This window comes from Balaenoptera borealis, assembly GCF_965194805.1.
Source record: "Balaenoptera borealis genome assembly, chromosome: 19".
Lineage (NCBI taxonomy): Eukaryota > Metazoa > Chordata > Mammalia > Artiodactyla > Balaenopteridae > Balaenoptera > Balaenoptera borealis.
Genome location: NC_138878.1, coordinates 27,308,396 through 27,333,847, shown reverse-complemented (window position 1 = coordinate 27,333,847; position 25,452 = coordinate 27,308,396). Strand labels below are relative to the sequence as shown.

Sequence of the window (25,452 nt, the reverse complement as noted above, 5' to 3'; positions counted from 1 at the left end):
GGAAGTGACACGATCAGATCTGGGCTTAAGAAAGAGTCCTGCCGAGGGAAGGGTGGAGGGGCCAAGAAAGGAAGTCTGAGGTCCACTTTTCTGGAGGAGTTGGGGAGAAGCAGAGAGAGGAGTAACCACAGGGCTGCTGCACAGGTGATGAGAAAGCCACTTTTAGGAGAGAGAAGCTCTAGTGCTGGGAGAGTGGGAACAGAGCTGCTTGCTTAGATTCCCCAGTGCATAACGTAGCACGGTGTCCAAAACAAAGATACTAAGTGAATGAACAACTAACAGGTGAATGGAAGTGCCAGAATCCATTTAGCTAATCATTAATGGTTAACACTTTATAAATGCAAATATGATGATAGTCTCTTATTGGTCAGTGAACGTCCTTAGCCTGAGTGCACGTCTGTAAATGATCACAGAAGAACATGTCACCTGATTGCTGTGGGTACTGGGGTTCCACGGAGAACCCACTGGCTGTCTTTGAATCCTGTGCACACAGTGCTGTAGAGGAAAGGCTCTCGAGCCAGACTGCTGCTTACCAGCGTACCTTGGAAAAATTATTTAACATCCCCATGCCTCAGGTTCCTGGTTTGTAAAACAGAGAGGAGGAGGCCATTCATGGTCCCTGCCTAGTGGAGTTGTGAGATTAAGTGACTTAATACAAGAAGAGGGCTTAGCTGAGGGCCAGCACATCGAAAGTCGTCAGTTAAACCTTTCCTCTTTTAGGATGGAGAGGTGGAAGGCCATCCTGTGTGGGCGTTAATTTATTACTGCCTGCGCTGTGGAGACCTGCTTGCCGCTTCACAGGTGGTCAACCAAGCCCAGCACCAGCTGGGAGAGTTTAAAACTTGGTTCCAGGAGTACATGAACAGCAAGGACAGAAGGTACGGTGAATGAGATGGTGCATCCAGAAGAAGCCACGTGGAATCAGCAGGGTGGCCCCTGTGGCGTTGCTCTCTTTTCCTTGTGCATGGCTCCAAATAAGTTTCTGCTTGGGAGAAAAATGAAGTTTAGAAAGCAAGTAGAACTGTGTAGAATAACAGTTGAAAACATTAAAAGAGCCCCATTCTGACACCATGTGTACACTTACAAAGTCCCAGGCACATCAAGGATGCTTTATTAAATGAAACTTTGTTGTATTACACTTCACTTGTTCACACTTAGTGCTTTTCTGGTTGACCCAAATGACAATATACACTTCATACTCAAAGGCCAGAGTTAGAAGTTAGCAAACTTGAGATATAATCATTGAATTAATTCAGTAAGTTTTTTGTTTTGTTTTTTTTTAGTTCTCTTGCATTAAGGAACTGCTAAGCATTCGTTTTTCTCTGGTTTTTGTTAATGTAATAGGACTTAAGTTCATATTCGAACCCAGTTTAAATATACATACATGTATGTAGAAGAAATAAGGGTGGTTACCCCAGTTATACATGTGGAAAACCAGGGTTACTTTTTTGGCAGTGTCAATAATGCCATGTCCAGAGATTGTCTTAAACCATAAGCCCTGTCTGGCTCATGTTAGTGTAAAGTAGGGACAGTGTTTTAGGGTTCCCCCAGATGCAGACCCTGAGGCAAGGGTTTGAGTGCACGGAGTTTATTTGGGAGGTGATCTCACAGGGATAAGGGAGTGGAGAAGCCAGAGCGGGGCTAAGGCACTTAAGGGACTGACTCACTCTTGCCCATCACTGCTTGAGGGCTGCTGGGGAGGTGGGTGGAGGATTAGTTCCCCAGATCTTCCCATGTGCCTCTGACAGCCACTGCTTGAGGAAGCCAGTGGGTGGAGACGCAGGTGCTGGTAGCTGCAAGTCTGGTTAAAGTGATGGTGCCCGTGGGTATGGGTGGGACAGTGTTACCCTCCGTGAAGGAAGGCTTCGTGACTCTGCTGTGTGGTTGGGACCTGGGTGCTTTCAGATGCCCGTGAGGATCTTTAGCATATGTGTCTGTGTGTTCCCTTGTGTCTCTAGATTGTCCCCAGCTACGGAGAACAAGCTCCGACTGCATTACCGCAGGGCCCTCAGGAACAACACGGACCCCTACAAACGGGCTGTGTACTGTATCATTGGCAGATGTGACGTCACCGACAACCAGAGCGAGGTGGCCGACAAAACTGAGGACTACCTGTGGCTGAAGGCAGGCGCTGCTTCCCTTGCCCAGTAGGGCATTCTCCCCTTCCCCCTGCTCACACACTGCACACAGATGTTACTGCATAATGTATAATGCCAATAAGGTGACTGGACTAGCGGATTTCCTGTCTCCTGGCCCATTTTTTATTGTGTAATATTCGCAACCAGTAACACAGCCATTAGCATAGCCTCGAGCATGGCTGCTAACCGGCTACAAGTCCCCACCCGGCTCAGGAAGTAGCTTGTACCAATGCCTGTATTTCTCTTGGGGGTTTAGTTGAACCAGGTGTGTTTCGATGACGACGGCACCAGCTCCCCACAAGACAGGCTTACTCTCTCTCAGTTCCAGAAACAGTTGTTGGAAGACTACGGTAAGATACCCTGAACATAACTACCTTCCCTCTCTTGTCCACCTAAGGTCACTGCTTAGCTTTTTCCTGGGAAAATCCTTCATCTCTGAACTCTCTCTCCTTCAGAACTCTCTGGATCTTCAAAACACAACACAACAAAACAATGAGTTCAAATTTGGGTAGAGGCCACGCACGTGGCCGTAAACAGAGTATGTGACTTACATGGTCTTTGACAGTACACTCTTTCCACTAGTTCTTTGAACTGTTCTGGCAGACGCTGGCTCAGGGAGAGACATAAGAGGACTTGGCTGCTGCTTCCTCAGAGACCTCGCAGTGACTATATCTGAGCACAAACAAGGGAGAAATAGCTTTTCTTTTTTTCTTTCTCTCACTGTTTAAAAATTGGGGGAAGAAAAGGAGCTTCCAACTAGTGGTCCGCGGTGTTGAACGCAGATATCTGTGAATCTGAGTAAACCGAAGCTTTGAAATCATTCCTGTCCTTATTGAGTGACTTTTATCAGGATAAAGGAGAGAAACAGCCCCTTTTGTATTCCGTTTTAAGGTCCTGAGCTCTGTTTCTCTCCCAACTAATGCAAGCAGTTTGGGTTTTACAACACAGCCCTCGCTCGCCAGTTGTTTTGTGAGGTCCAGAGGCCGTGGAAACAGGCCACGGCTGGAGTGGTGTCCACTGTGTCCAGAGCCCCCGCATCCATTCAGGCTCAGGCTGGTGCTTTTGTCCCGCCCAGCAAGTCCTTTGAGCACACAGGGCTTCTTCTGGGCTCGGGGCTGCCAGCAGAGGCCGGCTCCTTCTGAGTCAGCTTGACCTCCTCTCCCCGCGCAGGCGAGTCCCACTTCACGGTGAACCATCAGCCCTTCCTCTACTTCCAAGTGCTGTTCCTGACCGCGCAGTTCGAAGCTGCCATTGCCTTTCTCTTCCGCGTGGAGCGGCTGCGCTGCCATGCTGTCCACGTGGCGCTGGTGCTCTTTGAGCTAAAGCTGCTTTTAAAATCCTCGGGACAGAGCGCTCAGCTCCGTGAGTATTTGTTGGCAGTGGCACATCCATAACACATCCCCCCATCGGGTGGCAGTGGACACATAGCTGCAGCCAGCAGGGATTTGGGCAAGTGGTACCAATCACTTTAGAGTGTTGTAGACGGTTGGGCTTCTGGGATGATTAGTATGAGGGTTCTTGCCTTTCCCCCCTCCATTAGTATTCCCTGAGGTGTTTAATAGATAAAATGCTGTGCTAAGTGCTAGTTTTGTGGCCAGTGAGTCAGGTCGCCTGGAGGGTGGTGCAGGAGAAACAGTCCCTAGAGTCATGAGACTGGTTCCCATTAGGGCTCTAACTGGAGACATTGGAAGGCCCAGCCAGCCATCTTGTGTGCCTACCTGCATGGGGTGGCAGTCCGGGGAGGGAGAGAAGATACCTGTGCATGAATGGCTGCAGCTTCCTTAGTAGCACAGCAGACTCACTCCAGAGCACATGCCGTAATGGTCAGTTGTCACCATCTTTTCATTCAGAGACCAGCATACTAGTGGTTTACTAAAAAAATGCCACTTTCTCCAATCTGTACTTGGGACGAAATTGAGGACAGGGTGGTGAAGGGGACTGGCCTAAGCCCACACTGGCGAACATCGGCTGGGCTGCAGGAGTAGGTGCCGCCACGGGGTCTTTGGACTCAGTTCCCATAGCTCTCAGTTGCGTGGGTCAGAAGGGCAGTGTGGTTGTGACCAGTTCTGTCCCCGTTGGTGCAGTCAGCCATGAGCCTGGCGACCCTCCCTGCATGCGGAGGCTGAACTTCGTGCGGCTACTCATTCTCTACACCCGGAAGTTTGAATCCACGGACCCGAGAGAGGCCCTCCAGTACTTCTACTTCCTCAGGTTAGACTGGCTTTTGACCATTTACTTCAGCTGGTTTTGATTTCTGCCACTGTGAGAATGACAATTAGAGACCTTGGGGCCACACCAGAAACCAGGTTGATTTTGTCCCCTTCTAGAGACGAGAAAGACAGTCAAGGAGAAAACATGTTTCTGCGTTGTGTGAGCGAGCTGGTGATAGAAAGTCGAGAGGTATGTCTGTTAACTTTTCTCCACGCCCCCATGATTTCCAGTGTACAAGTTCTCATGCTGATGTGATACTGGATGGTCACCTCAATATGAGTTTGGTGGATGTGGCTGGGGGCAGGGGAGTGTTAGAGTTTTCTTTGGTTTCTGACAATGAAAATGTTGATTCAGTCTCACTGTTCTCTAGTTTGTGCAAGACTTCTCCCACCTCCCCTATTCCTCTCTTGTCTTCAAAGAATTGTGGATTTTGTGTATATCCTCGTCCAATAAACTGAGTAAACTTTTTTTTGTCTCTGCAGTTCGATATGATTCTTGGGAAACTAGAGAACGATGGAAGTAGAAAGGTGGGTTAAGTGCACCCCTAGAGGTGTGTTAGTTTGCAGTTGGGGATTTATAATTGTCCAAAGAATACAGTTAGATTTTAGGATTCAAGGTACTGAAGATGCAAATCTGAATGAAGTTGCTTAGTTTTAAAAACAAAGAATGAAAATTACAGGCCCCAAATGATGACCTTGATTTTACATACATTTACATTTCTCCTTAAAATATGTAAATTTGTGGTTAGATAGTTTTTTTATTATGTTCAGAATACTCTTCTGTTCACACCTGCCATATTTTCAGCTGAGAAGGCTACATTTCTGCCATTCTTGGCTCAGAAAATATGCAAGAAAGAAATTGGTTACCTACTGCACCTACTCTCCCCAGAGGGGAAAGTTACAAATGTACTTGACCTCTCAAAAGATAGTTTTTGAGGGCTCAGAACTCTACACTGACCCCAGAGATGCAGCTGCTCCCGTGAGCCTTAGCAGTTCCCTAAGACCCATCATGGCTCTTGGGCAGTGTAGAAGGGGCAGAGGCCCTGGTGTCAGACCCCTCCTGACCCACTCGGGCACTCTCCACATGCCTCTCTTAGGGACTCACTTTCCTCATTTGTAAAAATGGGTGGTTTAGAGCCAGCAGTCTCAAGATGACCTCCCACTGCTCACACCATCCAGAAGAAGACCGATGGCATTCTTCATTCAGAAGAAGACCAGTGGCAGTGCTGGTGACAGTGGCCATGCTTATGGAGCAGTGACAACTGCCAGGCCCCTGTGCTGAATGCTTGACATGTATTTTCTCACCTAATCATCACAAGAACCCAACATAGTGGGAACCGTCATCTGTTTTTCAAGGGACTTGGAAGTGGAGACAAGAGAGGTTATCTTCCTCAAGATCACACAGCTAGTAAGGAAGTGAGCTGGGATTTGAGCCCAGTCCTTCTTGACCCCAGAGCCCGTGCTCTTCACTGATCTCCTGTGCTGCCAGCGTGGCGGAGCAGGTCACCCGACTTGGTCCAGGGCTGATGGAGAATCAGATGGCCAGTCAGACGTCACACAGTCTGCCCTCTCTCTTCGCGGTACCTCAAGCCTCTCTCATACTTTCTTGACCATTTGGTTGCTGTTGAGTGATGATGCAGATTTTTTTTTTTTTTTTTAGTATCCTGACACCACTTGCCATATATTTTTTCAGGACTGGATTTCTTTTGCCATCTGTCTTAGAAAACAAATTCAGAATCTTTCAGATACTTTCTCTGAGCCTCCTGGTATTTTCCCCCTAGTGCCTACTCATCAGCAAAATTAAAACCATTGATGATTTCACCGATTCTCTAGGTCATTTTGGAAAATTAGAAAGCACAGTCTTACTGGTGACTCCTCTGTGCTGCCTTTGAGTCTGCCTCTTCATGGGTAGTTTCCTTGGTCCTTTTCATATGTTTAATAGGACCTTATATCTTCAAGAAAGCAAGAGTCTAGCTGATGAAATATGTGCATTGCCCAGGGCAAGTATTTTAAGTTAAAGTAGTTTTCGGATCTCAGTTGCTTCTCTGTGTTTAAAATAACAGCTCTGTCCCCCCATTTCTCTCTTCCTCCCCTCCATAATTTGTCTTGTCAGCCTGGAGTCATAGATAAGTTTACTAGTGACACAAAGCCTATTATCAACAAAGTTGCTTCCGTGGCAGAAAATAAAGGACTGTTTGAAGAAGCAGCAAAGCTTTATGACCTTGCCAAGGTAAAATGTGCTCTTTTCTTTGTTCTGCACTTAATAGATCTATCGTCGGCCTTTTGGCATTAAATGCACAAACATTTCGATGGTGCCATTGTTGTACCCCTCTCCCTGCTGAGGCATTTTCTCCTAGTGCTTAGGCAGTTAATAGTCCAGTCAGGGTGAAATTACCATTTTACAGAATTATTTCTGCCCATAAGATCTTTCTGGCCAAACAAGAGTGACATATTGAAAGGCTGTCCCGCGGGCACTGAGCAAAGTTTCCCTTGGCAGCAGAGGAAGCGCCCATCACACTTGGGTGGTGAAGCTGCTGGTGAAGATGCCTGGTGCTCACCCTCCGGGCAGCCGCACACACGCTGTGACCGGTGTGTGTCAGGGAACAAAACCACAGCTGAGGGGTTCTGAGAGAACTGGAGGAAGTAGCTCTTTGTGAGAACATGCGGGGAATACCGGTGACTGTTAGGGCCTGAAGAAGAGTACATTCTCTCCTTTTATCAACTGACCAACGTGGGCAAAAAGAGGGTTATAATTCATTTTTCTTTTCATTTAAAAGTGTTTTGATTGAGGTCTAATTAAAAAGTAGAAAAATGTACACATATTCAGTGAACAGCTTGATGGGTTTCCCACAGGTATGTATCTGTGTCATCACCACCCAGATCAAGATACAGAACAAAAGTTCCCTCTTTGGTTTCGGTTATTTAGTTTTTTTCCTCTTACTGATTATTTTTAATTGATTCCTTTCTTAATTTAAAAAACCGAACAGAACGCTGACAAGGTGCTGGAGCTGATGAACAAACTGCTGAGCCCCGTCGTCCCCCAGATCAGCGCCCCGCAGTCCAACAAGGAGAGGCTGAAGAACATGGCGCTCTCCGTCGCGGAGCGGTAAGGCGGGGCTGGCTCCGGGGGGTGCCGGGGCTCCCAGCGCCCGCCCAGATGCATCTTCAGCTTTACCGTAGCATCAGAGAGTTCCCCAGCATGGCTCTACTGACTCACCCTCCCACCAGCACTGACAGTTTGAGAGTTCCTGTTCCCCCACGTCATAACCAACTGTCACTTGGCACTGTCACTTGGTAAACATTCTTGCCAAAAGGAAGGGTATGAAAGGGTATCTCAACATTTTAATCCTGTACATGAGGTTTAATTCTAGGCATTATACTCATCTATATGTCATTAGCAGCCATCTCAAAGGCATTTTGGAACAAAGCTAGTGATGGATGGATGGGGAAATTCTTAGAGGTGTAGTGGCCAATGTTTCAGAAGCTACCTTCCTCCCCATGAGTTCGAGGAGTTATCATACTTTAACCAGTGTAACTCCCAGGCTGGGGCAATAGTTGTCACTTTTTGTGCCCTCTGCAGATAAGCCTAATAAAGTGACCCAGTGAAAACTGGGTTGGAGATGCTTGCTGAGATGGGGCTGAGGCAAGAGAACTGTGCTTCACACAGAACATTTATAGGTGGATTTCTGTCAAACCTGCCATCAAATGCTTGGCCATTTCAAAAGAAACACTGTTTTCCACTCCTTAGTTCACTTCATCTAGAGAGTTTAAGAGGTTTTGACATTTCTTAGATGCTATCCTCAAGTCATAGATTGCACAGAAATTCCTAATATACCCCCCTTCCTTCTTTTTTGTCCTTCAGGTATAGGGCTCAGGGAATCAGTGCAAATAAATTTGTGGACTCCACGTTCTATCTTCTGTTGGACTTGATCACCTTTTTTGATGAATATCACAGTGGGCATATTGACAGAGCCTTTGATGTAAGTTTCACGAGGGGTGTTTGAAGTGCAGGTTAATGTACGCCCTTGAAAAATCAAAACACTTCGTGAGATTCATTTAAAAGAAAGGAAATGTCACCAGTATGCCTGTTAAGTGAAGAAGGACAAGTATGATCCTGTGAATCTAAAAGGGATTTCTATGTTGCTCTTTTTTTCCTTTTTCTTTTTTCTCTTCCTTTCTTCTTTAGTCTAAAAACAGAGAGGTTTCTCAGAGTAATTTGAAATCTCTGAATTGTAGAACTGCCTCAGAAAACGAGGACAGGACTTGAGTCAGTCAGCAAGTTAGAATCAAAGCCTTTGAATGAGGGGATTAGCATTTTCTATTAGGAAGCCCACTATGAACGTGTTAGATGCTGACTATGTGTTTGAGGAGATGAAATGACTGTGATGGTTGTATCATATGGGACCGATGGGTTTTGTTTTAAATAGATAATTGATCGCTTGAAGCTGGTGCCCCTGAATCAGGAAAGTGTGGAAGAGAGAGTGGCTGCCTTCAGAAATTTCAGTGATGAGGTGAGTCCTTTTCTTCCTGAATTATAAAATTCTTTGTTCCCCCACTTCTACTGAAAGCTTTTGTTTTAACGTGCCAATAACTTTAACAGTCCTACTACAGTCACCATCCAGACTGAGTTTTCTAAGACGAGTCCAATTTCAGGTATCCTGGGCTGGTTTTTCTGTGAGTACACATATCCCCATCAGATTATTGTCTGAGTTCCTGACTCAGAAAATACGCTCGCTTTAGAGACGAGACATGTTCTTGGGAGAAATAGGTTTCTTGTTGATCCTGTGGGATCTGGTTTGATTCTTTATTATGCACTTGTTCTAGAGGGTGTGTCAGTGCTTAACTCTGATCTTGTCTAAGTAGTTCCATTGGGTGCATGAAATATGCATCATGATTCACGTCCTTCTTTCCCTTCTCTGAACCATTTTGTTTCAAGAAGCAGGTGCAGTGACCATGGACTCAGTTATCAGCCCAAGAGCCCCAGAGCTACTGTCTCTCTGCAGGGTTTCTAGCATGTTGCCACTGCTTGGCCCAAGGGTGCTCAACTGGGCTGCGCACTGGAATTGCTAGGAGACCTTTAAAAAAATCTTTGTGCCCAGGCCCAGAAATTCTGGTTTCCCTGATCTGAGCTGTAGCCCAGAACTTCCCTGGTTATTCCCATGTGCAGCTAGGGTAAGACTCTTCTCTAGAACCACAGGCACTGAGGGCCAGCTACCTGGTTCCGGGATGTTCCTAACAGTGTTTCAATTTAAAACCATTAGTAAGCACATTCCTTTTATGAAAGCATGTTTCTGTTCTAGAGGAAGAAGGAAGGCCGGCTTCTGCATGTGTGGTGAGGCGGCTGCCTGCTGTGGTACACACAGTTCAGGAGGTCTTGCCTCTCGCCAGCCTTCCCTTCACACCTGCTGCAGTTCTACCCCTAGCCGCTCCTTCTTCTGTTGTTTCTTGCCCTCCCCTGGTTACATCATTCAGTGTTTCATGGACTGAAGTGTTGTACCAGGGCCTGTCCTCATAGACACTCCCAAGGACTCTGCTCGGGCTGTGCTGGTCCCATGGAGACAGTCTGGTGGATCTGAGACAGTGGGGAGCGGTGGGGACTGGAGAACCAGCGTGTGCGTCCCTGCCTACTGACATTCAAATGCAGGCTTTCGCTAATCACTCTTGCTGGCCACACGTAGTCGGCATGCTTTTTGCTCACTGCCCCTGCCTAGGAGGACTGGCATAAAGAAGGGAGCAGAAGAGTGACCTGCCTGACCTTCTGAGTAGCATCGCCTGAGCTTTGCTTTCACGCTTGACATTGCAATGCCATCAGCTCCTTTTTGGTGGCTGTGTGGCGCTCCACCTGGCAGCTGTGGAGATGTGATGTGACCAGGCCTTCCTGGAGCACTGCTCCCCCCTCCCCCAACCTGTGGTCGGCCCCAGGGCTTGGTTCTTTCTCCTTACTTCATGTGTGTCCCTCTGTGCAGGTCAGGCACAACCTCTCAGAAGTGCTTCTCGCCACCATGAACATCCTGTTCACACAGTTTAAGAGGCTCAAGGGGACAAGTCCATCGTCGGCATCCAGGCCCCAGCGAGTCATCGAGGACCGTGATTCTGTAAGATCCCAGCCAGATGGTTGGCCAGAACCATCGCTGAGAACCACCTTTCTGGTTTGCTGTCCATTGCACCTCATGAGACCACTGCTCATGACCCTAAATTGCTCGTTTCTTTACTACCTGGCAGCTGGGTAAAGTTTGTGTCGGGGGCTCCCGGAAGAAGTCGAACATTAATGGGGTTGCTACTCTTCTCAAGCTAAAAAACAAAGATGTGCCAAGTCAGTGAATATCACCTTTAAAAAAATCAAAATGCTAATTTATACTGATTCCACAAGAATTCCTGCCCATTTTTAAATAGAAGGTCATTTTATGAGTCTCAGTTCAGTACTTTCATGAAAACCATACTTACTTTTGGTCAACAATTTGGTGCAAACCCTTGTTTCTACTGTCATCTCACAGTGACTCCAGAGAGGTACCTAGGACAGTCGTTATCCCCACTTTACAGTTGAGGGATCCAAGGCCTAGGTCAGGAGGCGTCTTGCTTTTGTGGGCCCCTCAGGTGGTAGGTGAAGGAGCCACGTCTGGAAGCCGGGTCTGTCTGACACCAGGGCCAGTGCCCTTTCCACTGCCTGTGGGGCCTCCGGCATTGCTTGGGTCACGTAGAGTCCAGGTAGATAGAACCCTGGGATTCCAACAGCATATGGTGTACGGTTGATTTGACAAAAGGGGAAAGAAAGGTGTTTGACCCAATTAAACCATTAAAACAGGCAGTGTTTTAGAATTACCTTTCCCTTAACATTTCCACTTAATGTTTGGTGAGTCTCTCAGTATGGTGTACAACAGCCATACCTGATTTTGGCAATGAAGAAACTAGAGCCGTGAAAATCTATCTCCCGCCTCCATGGATATCTGAGGGCTCTCTGCGCTATGACCCCTACAGGCATTGTCACTGTCAGAACCTCTGCCTCGTGAGTGATGGTGGGAATTTTCACCTTTAGCAGCATACATAGCAGTGCTCAGAAGTGGTCCTCCGACGTGGTAGGCCCATCCATGTGTGCACGAGAGGCAGCTGCAGGTCTGCCATCTGCCCTTGGACAGGCAAGAGCCTACATAGGAGATGTGCCAGCAGTGGGCTCGCTGTGCTGGGGCCTTGGCAGCAGTGCTGTTGTGAATACAACTACTGAAGTGGTGGGCGTTTCTGATACTCTCTGTACTGCTTACAAGTCAGAGCAGGGCTTGCTCACAGAGAGCAGAGCTGGTGGCCCGGCAGGTCCATTTTCCACATCTGAAGGGAACTGATTGAAGACCAGCTGGACTCACACGCTGTGTGTTTTAGTCTCTCTTTTTTAGGCACTTAGTTTTTACATATGATGGATAAAGCCATTCTCCTGTCTTCCTCTTACCCACTGCTGTCCTTTGTAATGAAAGGAAGGGATGGGTGGAGTCGAGGAAAGACTTATGTGTAAAAGCTGCCTGCCCAAGAAGTGGCCTCATGGTTTAAGGTGCAGTGCTGCCAGGGAGTGGATGGGTCCCTTGGCCTGCATACCCCTAGAGCTTACGTAAAGTAGCTGCAAGTTAGGCAGGAGAGCCCATGCACATTTTTGCACTTTTAAAGAAAATCTGATGGATACTCTCATCATAAAGTAAATTTCTTTTGGTTTGGACATTAATTAGGACCTTTACTTGCCAATTTACTTCACATATCAGGTAAAAGGCACTTACCTTTCAGTTTTCTTCTTGAATGGTCCTTAAGAAGCCTAGTAAGTGACCCTTGAATTTTTCTTAAAAATCTCATTACTGGTCCAAAAGATGTGTGTAGACCCTCCCTTTCTATTCCAGATATGGTTTCCTTTCCTGCTGGTATAAGCATCCAACACACCTCAATGTGGGGCAACCTGAAGCTGTTCTCTTACGTTTCTTTATTCTTTATTCAATAATTTATCCGTTGGAAATTGGAGTGAAGGTTCCTATTTTTGTTGTTGGAAACACCTGAGTTTAAATCTTTTTCCTTCCTGGAGCAATCCAGGAATCTCATAAATATTGTTGCCTGAGAAAAGAGGGCCAAGCACTTTTGTCAGGAAGGAAGGAATGTAAGGAGTGAAAGGAAGGAAAGGGGAAGACGCAGGAGAGGAAAGAGCTGGAATGGGCCTCACTTAGGCACGACTGTTGCCTCTGGTAGTGCAGGTGCTTCATGAGGGTCCTAGAAAGAAACTCAGGACCCCATGGTAACAGTTGGACAGAAACCAGCCAGGAGAGAGAGAGAGGCTCAGAGAAGTAGAGCAGGCAGTCTGAAGCACAGGGCCGTGTCAGCAGCTGGTCAGACGTGTCAGGCGAGGCAGCTTGCCCGGCACACCCATCCATCTTTTGCTAAGCAGAAGGGCTTTGGAACTGAGGCCCCGGCAACCGAGCTTTGCTAGCTCTGCACCATTCTGGAGGAACATGATGGTGGAGGGTGAGACTGTCATCCACCCACCGGGAATCTGCCCTGACCCCAAGGGGTAGAAAATGGAAGGCCGGGGTGGTGGTTCCCAGGACAGTGCCCTGACCCGGAAGTTAACTGGATTTCTTCTCTTCTTCCCCTTTCTCTCAGCAACTCCGCAGCCAAGCCCGAGCCCTGATTACCTTTGCTGGGATGATACCCTACCGGACATCTGGGGACACCAACGCGAGGCTGGTGCAGATGGAGGTCCTCATGAATTGAGTGCGATGCTCCAAGGGGCTCCTGGGGCTGCTCGCTGTCAGTACCTCAGGCGTGTGGGCCCGCCAGGGTGGGGGGAGTTTCTGGTTTTGTTTCTGTTGTGTTAGTTTTGTTTTGTTTTTTTGTATTATGTATTTTTGTCAACACCAATAAATTTCTTTGATTTGTATTTCTTTTCACATTCTTTTATTTTCATTGTTTTGTTTTTTTTTTCCTTTGAAATTTTGTTCAAATTTTTATTTGTGTGGGAGGAAATGTCTTCACTAGTGCTTGGGCCAGAAAATGATAGGCTTATATAGGCATCTGTGATTTGGTTAAAGTTGACCTTAAATGATTAAAAATTCACCCAAAATGAGCAAGGAAATGAAGCCTTTGGGAGTTGCTTTTATTAGATACAACATTCCCTGTAGCAGGGTCACAGTTTGTTTTTCACATTTTTATTTGAATGTGAAAGCCAGTCTCAGCCTTGGTAAGTTAAGATTTGTGTGTAAAATACCAAGCACTCCATGTCCTCTTCCCTCTTATCTCACCAAGGTGGGCCTTGGCGTCCGGGGGTCCAAGACCATCCTCCAAATTATTTGCTCTGATCCCAGGATTAATCGGTTTGCTGTTCTGTTGAAATCCCACTGGAGATGAAAACATAGGCCTAGGAAACGATAGCCTAGTAAACGAACCTTGTTGGGGTCTCAGCTGGAGCTCGAGGGAGGGCAAACGTGGCCCCTTCTCCCTCTGTAGCTGCAGCACTGCGAGGCGACTGCTTGGCCTTGTGTACTCTCCTCTTCAAGAGGACTTCTAAGCCCCCTTTTCCCTTCTCTGGTGTTTGGTTCTTCTGCTTGGACAGCCTCCCCTCTCCTTCCCTTTCCCACTCATGAAGCCAGTTGGCCGGGCCAGCTCATGGGTCTCATTACATTGGGCATCAGCACTGTGGGGGTGTGGTCCCTGATCAGAGGTTGTCCCCCATCATTGGCCCTGTTTCTCCCGAAGCTTTGGACTAAACTAGAGAGGACGTGAGGACGAGTGTTTGTTCCTGAATGGACCAGCTGGGGCTACGAGAAATTGGGTATGGTCGGCTCTACTGGTTTTATGGACTGCTCCTGAGGCGGACTCTCCCAGGAGGATGTTAAGATCCCCAGAGTCTCCAAAGGTACTTTTTGCTTCTAGGGAGGAAACTCTCTCTTGTCACAGGGCATGGTTACCCTCACAATCCTCTGGTTGTAAAAATACTAATTGTTGCCTTTCCTTGTAGTAAAGAGCTAATAGATAGATAATGGGGCCATCTGCTGTTCATCAGTTGGATCCCCTTATATCTATCAAGGATGTAGCCTAAGGGGCTGTCTCCCTCCTCTAGTCCCATCTATTCACCTTCAATTGGGCTTTACTAAGAAAGTCTCAGAAGGCAAGCACTGCAGGGGACTTGATTTAGCAAGTTGTGCCCAATTTATACGTGTTGATTATATTGTAAACAAAGCAAACAATTTGCTTTAACAGTGCCTTAAAAAGATTATTCTGAGGACTTTTCATAAAGTGTGACCTAGGGTTCTGTTTTTTTTTTTTTTTGATACTAGATCTTGTAGATAGAAATATAACAGTGCCATAAAGGAGAGAAGGCTCAAGGTGTTTAAATATGTATTTGCTCCCTGGCTCACCTCTTGTTCATCATTCTCACTGTGAGAATTAATTGTGAATTTGCCTTTCCTTGCGTCATGCAGTTCTGCCAGCTCCAAATAGGAGAGCTGCACGTGAGCCCTGCATAGGGGGATGAGGTCCTCTACCCTTGGACAGAAGGGAGAGGAAAGCTGCCCTGAAGGGGGAGCTGGGTGGAGTTGAGAGGAACGCAGTCCCTGGTTGGCATTTGAGAACTTGCGTAGCGAGAGACATTTATAGGAGAAATAAGGTAACTCGGTTCATACCAGAAGGGCTGGGGCAGGCTCATGGAGCAAACCCAGGGCTTGTCCTGTCGGCAGATTCTGTGGTAAAGCAAGGCCTGCTGGGTGCAGAGATGCAGGAGACATGAGGCCGAGTTTAGAAGGCCACAGCATCAACAGGTTCCCGTGTACCCATGGTTACAGCTTGTGCCCAGAAATCATGGTCCTGTGATAGCTTATTAGGTTAAAAGTCATCCTTAGCTCACTCAGTCAGGGAGCTAAATCCTTTCCCTTGATACTGGTCCATGATTTCACCATTTACCCAGAGAAACTGAGAGAAAGTGGCCCTGGGAGTCTTTCATCTTCCCAGGATGAGATTCCAATCTTTCTAACAAAATCAAGGGTACTTGGAGGCTGACAGGGTCAGTGCCTGCCTCTGAGTGGCTCATAATAAACTCACTGAGACACTCAGAGGGACGTACTGACTTGATCTGAGTCCCTTTCAGGGGCCTAGGGATTTGATTGCATGGACTCTGTTCCTTTGATTTTTTTTTTTTTTTTTTTTTTTTAAACAACCGTGGCCGCCTAACTTCTAAGGGAAAACAAGTGGAACTAGTGAGCTCTAAGAGCGAATCCTTTGGTTTTATCACTCCTGAGCTGGACACGTTCATCAAAGAGCAGGAGATGCCCATGCACACTGAAGCCAGAATGTAGGCCCTGCTCCTGCCCTCCAAGAACTTACAGTCTAATTAGGGACTTGTAATGGCAGTAGAGCAGCCACTATTGTTATTCTTTTGATGAATCATTTAAATTCTAGGGTTTAGGTTACTTGAAGAACAGTACTATAGACTTTCCCACAGAATCCCGCACTTGCTGATATAGAGGAAAAAAAAATGGAGGAGCATTTACTCTTTGGATTCTCACCCCTGCCCGCTCTGTTTGAGTGAACTGTTTTGGCCAAAGCTTTAATACTCAATTTAACCATAACGTGCAGATGTGCCAACGTCCTACTGCTTTACACTGATCCCCACAATCATTGTTTCTCCATTAGGCGTCTGAACCTTTGTCTAGCTCATTAGGTAGTTCACATCACTGCTACATTTCCATCATGCCACTCAGGAAGTGACTCGGGCATGCCGAACGCTGAATAAAACCCCAAGCTGGGGCATTGTCCCAGGCCCACCAGAGTACTGGCCGGCCCCAGCCTGCCTGGACTCTCACTTAGCCTCAGTCAGTCATAGAGATTGACTGAGCCCTGTGTCCAGCAAACTGGGAGAAAACGTTATAAAATTCCTAATGGAGATGTGCACTTTATGGTATTGTTCAAGATGCTCATTTTATATCAGTAAAAAAAGGCTTTTGTGCCTGCATTTCAGGAATATCAGGAAGAAGTCAGCAACTCATTAAACGGAAATTGTGTAGCTCCCTGCAGGAAAATGAGGCTGTTTTGAGGTCCTGGATGGTCCCCCGTTCTTCATTCTTTGTAGGTTGAATTCAGAAGTCACCTATCTCCGGCCTATCTTCTGCCATCTTCATAGTATACTAGTATCCCTCACAGGACAGGGACACTCGGGAAATAAATGTCTTGCCACTTGTTTCTAACTAAAAAGGTTGGTGGAAAAAAGCTTAAAACCACTAACTAAAATGTTTCCAAAATTATTTTCAAATGATCTGTGCTTCTCCTTGCCTTGTTATACGTGTAACTGTTGTGACTGGCTGTAGCTCAGGGAGGGCCTGCCTAAACAGGCCTGGTGTGTTGATGTGTCAGCCTAAGTTCAGTTCAGCAGCTACAGTCCTGCATGTGCTGGGCTGTGCTAGGTAGCTGAGGATAGCCAGGGTCACCAAGTCCCCATCCCAGAGTTGTTCAGAAGTCTAAGTGGGCTCTTTCTTTCCTTTTTTTGCCAGGATCATCTAAGTGGAAATACTGTTGGTTCTAAGTGGCTAACTCAGGAAGGGAGGAAAATTTTTTGTCCTAATCTTGATTTTTGAAATAGCTTCAGTGTGCCCTCTCCTAGGTATCTAGCCCACGATGGCTTGCTCAGCAAAGGTTTGAATGAGCAGATTCTTTGCTTCGGCCTCCTGTGCCAGGCCCCTCCCCACATCCTCTGTACCAACTCCACATGCCTGGATTCAGACTTAGGGACCTTTAACAGGCATTCAGTCTGAAAGAAGGTGGAGGGGAGTGTCTCCTGGGGTTAGATAAAACAGGACTGATCCTTCAAAGAAGGAAACTTGCAGAGCTGCACGGTCTGCAGGGAAACATTGAGAAGAAGGGGGTGGACATTTGATTTACTGTTAACAATGATAAAGACCAGATCTTTAAAAAAAAATGAAAGGTTGAGGGGCTGGCAGAAACCCAGCATTGCATATTGGCATACTCTATATGCCCTGTTGCCTTTGCCCTTGGGGTCCTTGAGAATCTGTTTCTTAGGATGGGGAGGGCAAAAGAGTTTGCCCAGACAGTGGCTTCTGTTTGAACAGGAAAGAGGGGAGCCCGTGATCCCAGAGGGGACTTCTAACAGAGAAGCAGACATACTGTAGCCTCTTGGCTGGCCGCAGCAGAGCGGGCCTAGGCAGGCTCTCAGGTGGCATCCAGGGCTGCACGGCCTGCAGCTAAGGCCCCTTCATCTGCCCCAGATTTAGCAAATAAAAACACAGGACACCTGGTTAAATTTGAATTTCAGATAAACAGTGAATAAGTTCTTAGTATAAGTTTGTCCCAGTTTCTTCTGGCTGCCTTATTCAGGCTGGCCTCTGCTGGCATCTGCTGCGTAGCGGCTTCCAGGCTTGACACAGGCTGCCAGGAGCTCTCCAGCTACATTGGATTACCCTGATTTGTTGCACTGTTTGTGCCTCTGCGGGCAGCGGAAATGACAGTGAGATATGAAGTCACTGGAGAGAGGGCAGTAAGGGGAATTCAGTTCTGAAGAGCCAGGCAGGCTGAGTGAGTTGGATGAGTGTGGGCCCCCGTTGTCCTCAGCTGCTAGCTTCTACTGGGTATTTTTCCGTCAGGAATTTCAAATGTGTATTTTATAAAGAGAGCAACGAAGCAAAGTGCAGGCTTTTCTCACTTGATCAGTAACTTTGATTAGAGATGTAACGGGGGGAGAATTCTTTGCTTTGTTTGGTTGACTGATTATTTTCCTTTCATCTTTGCTTTGCTGACGTTGTCGCTCTGTGTGCTATTTGTGGGGAGAAGGGACAGGGTGGGAGAGAGTCGGTATATGTGTTCTCACCTTCCTTCCTGTACAGTAACTTCTGCATTTACTCTGTTTAGGATGGTTCCTTCACCACCACCCCTGTCTGTAGCCAGTAAATTTCCGGAATGTTCTCCCTAAGTGTCATGTGCCCCCATTGTTCAGTCCTTCAGTGGAGCAGAAACCTCTCTCAGGCCTCCTTTCCTGGGAATGTCCTTAACTGAGGCACAGCCTGGGGCTCCTCGGAAGGCAGCAGAAGTGCCTCTTCCCAGCCTCTGGGGGTGACTGGGCCTGGCCCCTTCTCCACTCCCTGCAAGGAAGGCTAAGGCCTGCTGGGCCCCTGGGTCCTCGAAGTCCCCACAGGTTTCTGTAAGTACAGGACTCCCATCCCAGCTCTGAAGTCTTGCTCTCCCCTCACCAGCCTCAGAGTTCAGTCCCCTGGCTAGGGATCTGAGGGAGGTCGGTCTGGCTGGAGGTGTGGTGGGACAATAGATCCAGAGCATTTTGATGGTGACCCAGCATGTGGCATGCATTCTGGGACTAGGAGCTGTTGGAGCTCTGTGACCATTGACGCTGGGCTCTCAGTGGAAAGCATTTTAAATGGGGGTCAATAGCCAGTTATTGGCCTTGGGAAGGGGATGCAAGATTGTTTCGATGGTGGGAGAGACTTGGGCCTGGTCACAGGACAGATGTCCCCTGCTCTCCTGGGCAGTATCTGCCTGTGTTTCTGACCAGGAAGGGTTTTCAGGGTCTGGGGTTTGGGCTTCTGCCTGGGGATGTGCAAATGGCTGAGGAGGGAGGGGGGTCTTCATTTCTCTCCACCTGGGAGACCTGGCCCTAACGAGAAGCTCGGGAGAGACAGGCTCCAGCTGCCTGGTGGCAGGAGTACTCTCTCCTTGAAGGAGCCACATGGAAGAGCTTCAGCCCATTCGCTTTGCCTGGGGGCCCTCAGCTTGTTTTGGCCTCTGCGACCTGTGCGAGGCCACTTCCTGATGAATCACCTGGAAATCTGGGCCTCAGACAAGTGCCCATGTAGGGCCCACCCCATGTAGGGCTTAGTGGTCTCTTCCACTCCCTGCAGCACCTCCTGGAGCAGGGGCTGGCAAGAGCCGGTGGCTGGAGAGGGGAAGCTGTCGCGGGGCTGGGGGCAGGTGGAGAGCTGGCTGCTGCAGTAAAGCGTAGCCCCGTTTACCCAGATCTCAGAGCTAGAGGCTTTTCAGCGGAGTCCTAGTTAAAACCTTTAAAATGCCACCCACGAGGAAAGAGGACAAGGTTAGGGCCACGGGTCACCCCAAATGGGTGCTTTAGCCATTCCCTTGGAACAGCCAGATGTCCATAGAAGCCCCGGGAAGCACACAGCCACAGAGAAGTATGAGGACTGATGGTGGGCAGTGAGGCCCCAGAGCCCAGGAGAGCTGCATGCTGGCGGTGCTGGTGCTGGGGTAAGACGTTTTCCTCGGGGAGGTCGGCTGGAGAGCCCCTCTGCCCGGTTGCTGCAAATGCCTCCCACCAAACAGTGCCAGCCCGGAGGCATCACCCTCACCACCCGGCTGACCCTCTTGCACTCAGAGTGGGTCCCTGGGTGAGCTTTCATACTGGTCAGCCACACACATCAGCTGGCTTGTATTTTTAGGAAAATTAAACCAAACCCAAAAGGGCATTTTGATTCCCTAAATATGAATGTTTGGGATGTGGCCCTCTAGTGGCCGGCAGCGATTATTAGCTTTAGAAAGCACAAAAGGCCTAAGAAAGATTTCGAGACTTCTCTGAAAACTAAATTCTGAAAGGAAAGCGCTCAGCAACAGTGGGGGTCGGGGGGAGGAAAAGGAAATGAATATTGGAGGACCAGCCCAAGACTGAAGGCTCTCCAAGCACAGAGCCCTGAATGAAACAAGCCCACCAGGCCTCAGGGCCTGGCATTTTCAAGAGACACCACAAGCCTTGGAGCTGGCCTGAAAGTTGGGCTAAAATCCCCATTTCACCACCTGGTAATCATGTGACTGAGGGCAAGTCGTTTGACTGCTTAGAACTAGATTGCTCAGGTGTAAAGCAGGAATACCAATCATATTCCATCAGGCTAATGGGAATATGAAGTTAATTTATAGAGATCACCTACCTATTGCCTGACATACTGTGGGCCCTCAATAAAGGTTAATTTTGGCCACCCTACTCCCAGCGTTGTTTAGACAGGTCTCTAGGGCTATAGGTATGTCCTCTACCATTTGGCTTCTGCACTTCACAACAGGTTTTTCACATGGGTGCAGGGTGGACTCAGTTACCCCCACCCCAGGGATGGCAATCTTTTTGTTTTTTGCAAGAGACAAATTTAGGTTAAAATCAGTAAGCCAAAAATTTGCTACAAGGGGACCAACCTTGGCATGTCAAGTTCAAGTTGTGATTCCTGTTGATTCAGTGACCGCTGAATGAAGAATGCAGTTCAACAAATGTTTGAGCATCTATCCTGTGCCAGGCATTGTTCTAGGACACAGTGGTGAAATGAATTGACATCCCTGCCTTCAAGAAGCTTACCTTTTACTGAGGTGAGACCAACAGCAAAGGGCCTCTTCCTAGGTGAGACTGAGTTGCAGTTCCTGCTTTCGTAAGCTCATGGTGTGGTGTGGTCGGCGGGGAGAAGAGATAAGCAGGTGTGTGCGTGTGTGCGTGCGCACAGACACTATAATAAAATAGGAAGCCTTAGGAGATGCCACAAGAAAGGGCTTGATAAAGAAGATCAGAGGCAGGATTTCCTGTGGCTGGGGGATGCAGGAGCCATCTGCTCTTGACCAGGGTCCAGACCGCAGACGGGTGGGTGGGGTGGGGGGCCCCAGCCAGCCCAGAATGATACAGTGAGCTCCACTCCAGCTCCCCACTCGACCCCAGCAGTCTCATGCAGCTGTTAATCTCTCCTATGACCTTGAAGCTGGGGAAACAGCAGGACTCAGGTGAGTTGAGGGGCCCTGGAGCCAGGTGGAGAACTGCCAGAGGTCACAGGCCTCATGTGCAGCCCTTCCTGGCTGAGCAGAAACCTGATTGTGGGGCATCCACCTTGTCCAAGAGGTGAGTATGTGGGGTTTGCACCTGGGGTGTGTGGTCCATCAGGCAGAGTGACGAGGGGTGGTCTCATCTGGGGACACACACTTGTCTTACAAATCAATAACTGTAAAGCTGTCTGTTGGCCTTAGGCAGTGAATTCAAGCAAAGGGCTGATGGCCTGCTTATGTATTCATGAGTCTACCCAGAATAAAAAAACTCTTTAAAATCCTTTTACAACATGAAAGATTATTTTTCAGAAACCCTAAATCAGCATTACCTTTATCAAGAAAAGCCAGATTTTGTGCTGTGCACAGCCTTAGGCACATCTTTCTCAAGCTTATAGCCCCAGCTCTGCCATTCTCAACCCTGGATACCGATTAGGATCACCTGGGGAGCTCTTAAAAATACTGGCTTCCAAGCCCCTGCCCCCTGAGTTTCTGACTTAATTGGTCTGGGGAGGAGCCTAGGCGCTGACTGGTTTTTTCAAGTTCCCCAGGTGATTTTCATGTCCTGGGTCAAGAACAGGGTCAAGACCATTGTTCTGACTGGAAGCAGGGAGTGAAGTAGGCCCCTCTAAATGTGGACTCCCCCCACCCTCCTCAACACGGGCTTTCAATAAATCATAGATTGTCAGAGATGCACTAAATAGGAAGATGAAAATTCTAACTAGTTAGGAAAAATATGTGCCATACCTAGTGCCCATTGGGTCAACTTGCCCTTTGTGTACCCACCAAGGTCAAAGCTAGTTGTCTAGGATGGTTTTTGATGTTGATGGTTAATCAGTTAAAATGGCACCAGTTGAAATGCATTACTGTGGGGGTGGTGAGGGGGTGGCAGGGACGGCAGTGTCCATTTCCCAGGAAATCACAAGTGAATGACCATCTGACAACTCTGGCCGAATCCCTGGGCCCTCATCAGGGGTGTTCTTTCCTAGTGTCCACCTGCCCCCAGCCTTCCCGCGTCCACCTTTGGCAGGTACAGGCCTTGCTGGGCTTGTCCTGAGCCTCTCCAGCACTCAGTGCTGCTGCTAACGAAGCTCCCTGGGAGTGAGGACTCGATTCCCGCTCCACGCAAAGCCCCTCGGACTTCCTGCTGTAGGGCTCCATACCCTGGGAACTCGCACCCAGCCAGAGGGACCCCGTCTGGAGGGCAGACTCCCTTTGGATCCAGCCCCTTCCCCACTTTAGCACAAATGCATTCCGGATGGCAAGTGTCATCTTGCAGCTGAACCCTGGGTGACCACCGGCAGAAGATCCTTTGGGATATATATTAAGGAGGTCAGTAGCTTATTTCAAGTGTCTGGTAAAGGGGCAACAAGATGATGGGGGAGACCCTCTCTCTGGGATTCTGGGATCCTCTGGACGTTTGCCCTATCGAAGCCCGAGTTGTGATGAATGCAAATGACCAAATCCAACTCTCTCTGGGTTTCCACCTTCTGATCCCGAGCAACCCTTCCCCGCAACTCCTCCTAATGCCCTAACTTTTTGGTTTGTTTGTTAATAAATTTTAGTGCCTGCCGTTACTAAAAAGTATTGCCTTAAATAGTCAAGGATGAGTTGGTTTCTTCCCCCACCCCTACCTTTCTTTTCTGGTAGCTAAAGAGCTGGGGGAAGGGTGGGGGGCGGAATATATATACACACACACACATATATATTTGCAGAGCAATATTAATGTCCTCTGAAATGCTTCTTTCACAAGTTCCCTCTCTCGATCATCAAAACACTCATTGAGAAGAATTATCCATTTGGCAGATGATGAAACTAAGGCACACAGGCCCGAGGTCATGAGGTAGGTGGTGCAGAGCCAGGTCCAGGCCTCCTTTGACTCTTATCCTTCCTACTCCCTCCATGTGTCTAGGGCTGGACCCAATTTGGGGGATGGGGTGGGGAAAGCTGAGCTTTTAAAGCAGTTCCATGATTCTAGGACCCCTGGTCCCAGGTTGAGTATCAGTTCAGAGGCTCCTGAGCTCCAAAAGATGCCATTAAGGAGTATTCTGATTAGGAATGCACTGTGGAGTTCAAAATCAAGCAGAATGACCATGTTTCTCCTCTATTTTTTTCAAGAAAGACAAGAAGGTTTACAGGAAAGTTAGAAAAACTGAAGGTGTATTTAAAAGTGAAAAGCTGGGGGTAGGAGAAACTATGGGTTTGGCTCCTTGGTCTCTTGGAGAGCACATAGGCTGAGTCATCAGGGTGAAGAGCACATGGTCATGCCTGTGACTACAGGACCGAATTTCTGTTAGAATCACTGCTTCAGTTTGTGTTGATGCAGCAGAAATGAGCTCAAGCCACCCTCGTTTTGGAATCTTTTCCAAGCTTGGATGGAGGGATCAAGGGTTGACAGAGATTTATTTTCTTTATGAGAAGAGGATGAGGGGGAAAAAAGTGAAATCTCACTCTTTTTATCAGATAGTGACTACTGATTATAATTCTACTTTTTGCCTTGGCTGCCAGGAAGCTCCAAGCTAACACATGGCACTCTCCTGCCTTAAATGTTTGTTTATCTCTTTTTGCCTTTATTCTAACTGTGCTGCTTCATACATCCCACTCCATCATTACCCCAGCCAGAGGAAGTCATCCCTTCTCTGAACCCTTGTAGCATTTTATCCAGGGATTTCTGCCTTTGGGCCTTGGGTTGTGGCTGTTGTGACCGTTACCTCCTCTGAGGACAGTGATCGTGCCCTGTCCTTCTGTGTATCCTCCAAAACAGCCAGGCTGTGTCTAATCCATTATTAATACCTACAATTACTTGTGGAATGAATGTTGGCTAAAAAGACTTTTTTCAAAAAGCAAGTCTAACCGTGAAGTAAAAGGAACCAGGAGTTGTTCCTTTAACAATGAAAATATCTTAATCATCAAACATGTTTCCCTTTTGCTTTAGCTGCCAGTAGCTTCAGGGTACTTCAATGTTCAACTCCTGTAACACTGTCGGGATAGAAGGACCAGGATTGCAATAGACACACTTATGTGGTTTGCAAGGCTCAAGAGAAATCTCAGTTTTCTTGGTCCTGGTCGCTTGCAGAGGTTGCAGTCAGCCTCTGGCTTCCCAGACCTTTCCAGTGCCAGACACCTCCATTGTTGCCCTTCCCCCTATACTGTATACAGGGTTTTGTGTCTGCTCCCCACTTCCTCGCTACCATCAAGTCTGTGCGCCCCCCTGTGGGCAGGGACCCAGCCTCCATCATTTGCAGCCCTGGGCCTCTGCATGGCGCTGGCCCAGGGCAGCCATCGGTCCGGGAGGATGTTTGCCCAGGCTTGCCATCACTGCCTCAGACCCTCGGAGCCACGTCCAGAGGAGGAAGCTCGCCGAGTTCTGGTATCGTTGCTGCAGCTGGTGTTGTGAATCAGGCCGACGAGCAGCGCATCCTCTTACCCGGCTATTTCACGACACCAGGGTTGCATCATACCCATCCTCTCCAGGCGAGCCTCGTGGGACCGGGGCCGATGTGGACGTGGGGATGGGGCAGGGGTTGGTGTGGGGGTGGGCAGTCTGCGTGTGAAAGATTGTTCTCTTTAGCCCACTGGGTCTCAGCCTGACTGCCCCTCAGTTCCACCTGGGGAGATTTCTAAGAATACTGATGCCGGCCCCTCACCCCCTTTTCGGCCCCAGGCCCATAGCATCCCCAGCGGGGGAGTCAGCATTTGTCAGAGGCTCCAGTGAGATGGTTGAGTGTTGTGTGCAGTCAGGGGTGAGCCCTAGGGCTCAGAGCTGTGCCGTTGTCTGTTCTGCCTGACTGTCACTGGAGCCCCTCCCGGCCCTCCCTGGCCCTGTGCTTTCTTCCTGGCACTGCTCACCACCCCACTATGCCCCCCACCAGCTTTCCAGAAACAGATGAGATCTGATTCCCCAGGACAAAGGCCAGTCTCCTACCCTGGCATTCAAGGCCCTCCTTGCCAGGTGTCCCTACTCAGAAATGACACCACATTTCCCCCATAGAGTCTTCCCTGTTCCCCTCTCTCTCCAACTCCTGCCCTACACGAATCCGTGTGCTGGTTCTATCAGCTCTGCCTTCAGAATATATCTCAACTCCCAACACTTCTCACGACCCTGCCATCCACATCTACTCCCCGGCCCGGCCACCACCTTCATGCACCCACAGTGGCCCCACTAGTCTTGCTTTGCCCTTGCCTCCCTCCATCCGATCTCCACACAATGACCAAAGTGAACTTTGAAAAATATAAATCTGACCATCACATAATAGAACGTGGAACTTCTAACCCTGGCTTATAAGGCCTGGTGTCCCCCCTTCCATGTCTCAAACCCATCTCCTCAGTCC

At 48.3% G+C, this 25,452-nt stretch overlaps 1 protein-coding gene across 5 annotated transcripts in view; it reads left to right on the top strand.

Moving 5' to 3' along the window:
- The window catches only part of NUP93 (nucleoporin 93), a 104,463-nt gene extending 91,213 nt beyond the window's left edge, over positions 1-13,250 (top strand). For 3 of the 5 annotated variants that reach the window (XM_082366959.1, XM_082366961.1, XM_082366962.1), the window contains 13 exons: positions 721-878; positions 1,959-2,124; positions 2,395-2,488; positions 3,309-3,500; positions 4,223-4,349; positions 4,466-4,538; positions 4,832-4,876; positions 6,462-6,578; positions 7,336-7,454; positions 8,211-8,328; positions 8,776-8,859; positions 10,315-10,443; positions 12,974-13,250. In XM_082366959.1, the coding sequence (XP_082223085.1) occupies positions 721-878; positions 1,959-2,124; positions 2,395-2,488; positions 3,309-3,500; positions 4,223-4,349; positions 4,466-4,538; positions 4,832-4,876; positions 6,462-6,578; positions 7,336-7,454; positions 8,211-8,328; positions 8,776-8,859; positions 10,315-10,443; positions 12,974-13,084 (1,533 nt within the window). In that variant the 3' untranslated portion in view covers positions 13,085-13,250. Of the gene's footprint in view, positions 1-720; positions 879-1,958; positions 2,125-2,394; positions 2,489-3,308; positions 3,501-4,222; positions 4,350-4,465; positions 4,539-4,831; positions 4,877-6,461; positions 6,579-7,335; positions 7,455-8,210; positions 8,329-8,775; positions 8,860-10,314; positions 10,662-12,973 lie in introns of all 5 variants that reach the window. The other 2 variants (XR_014237464.1, XM_082366960.1) reach the window with 2 other exon arrangements.
- Positions 13,251-25,452: the final 12,202 nt, after the last annotated feature.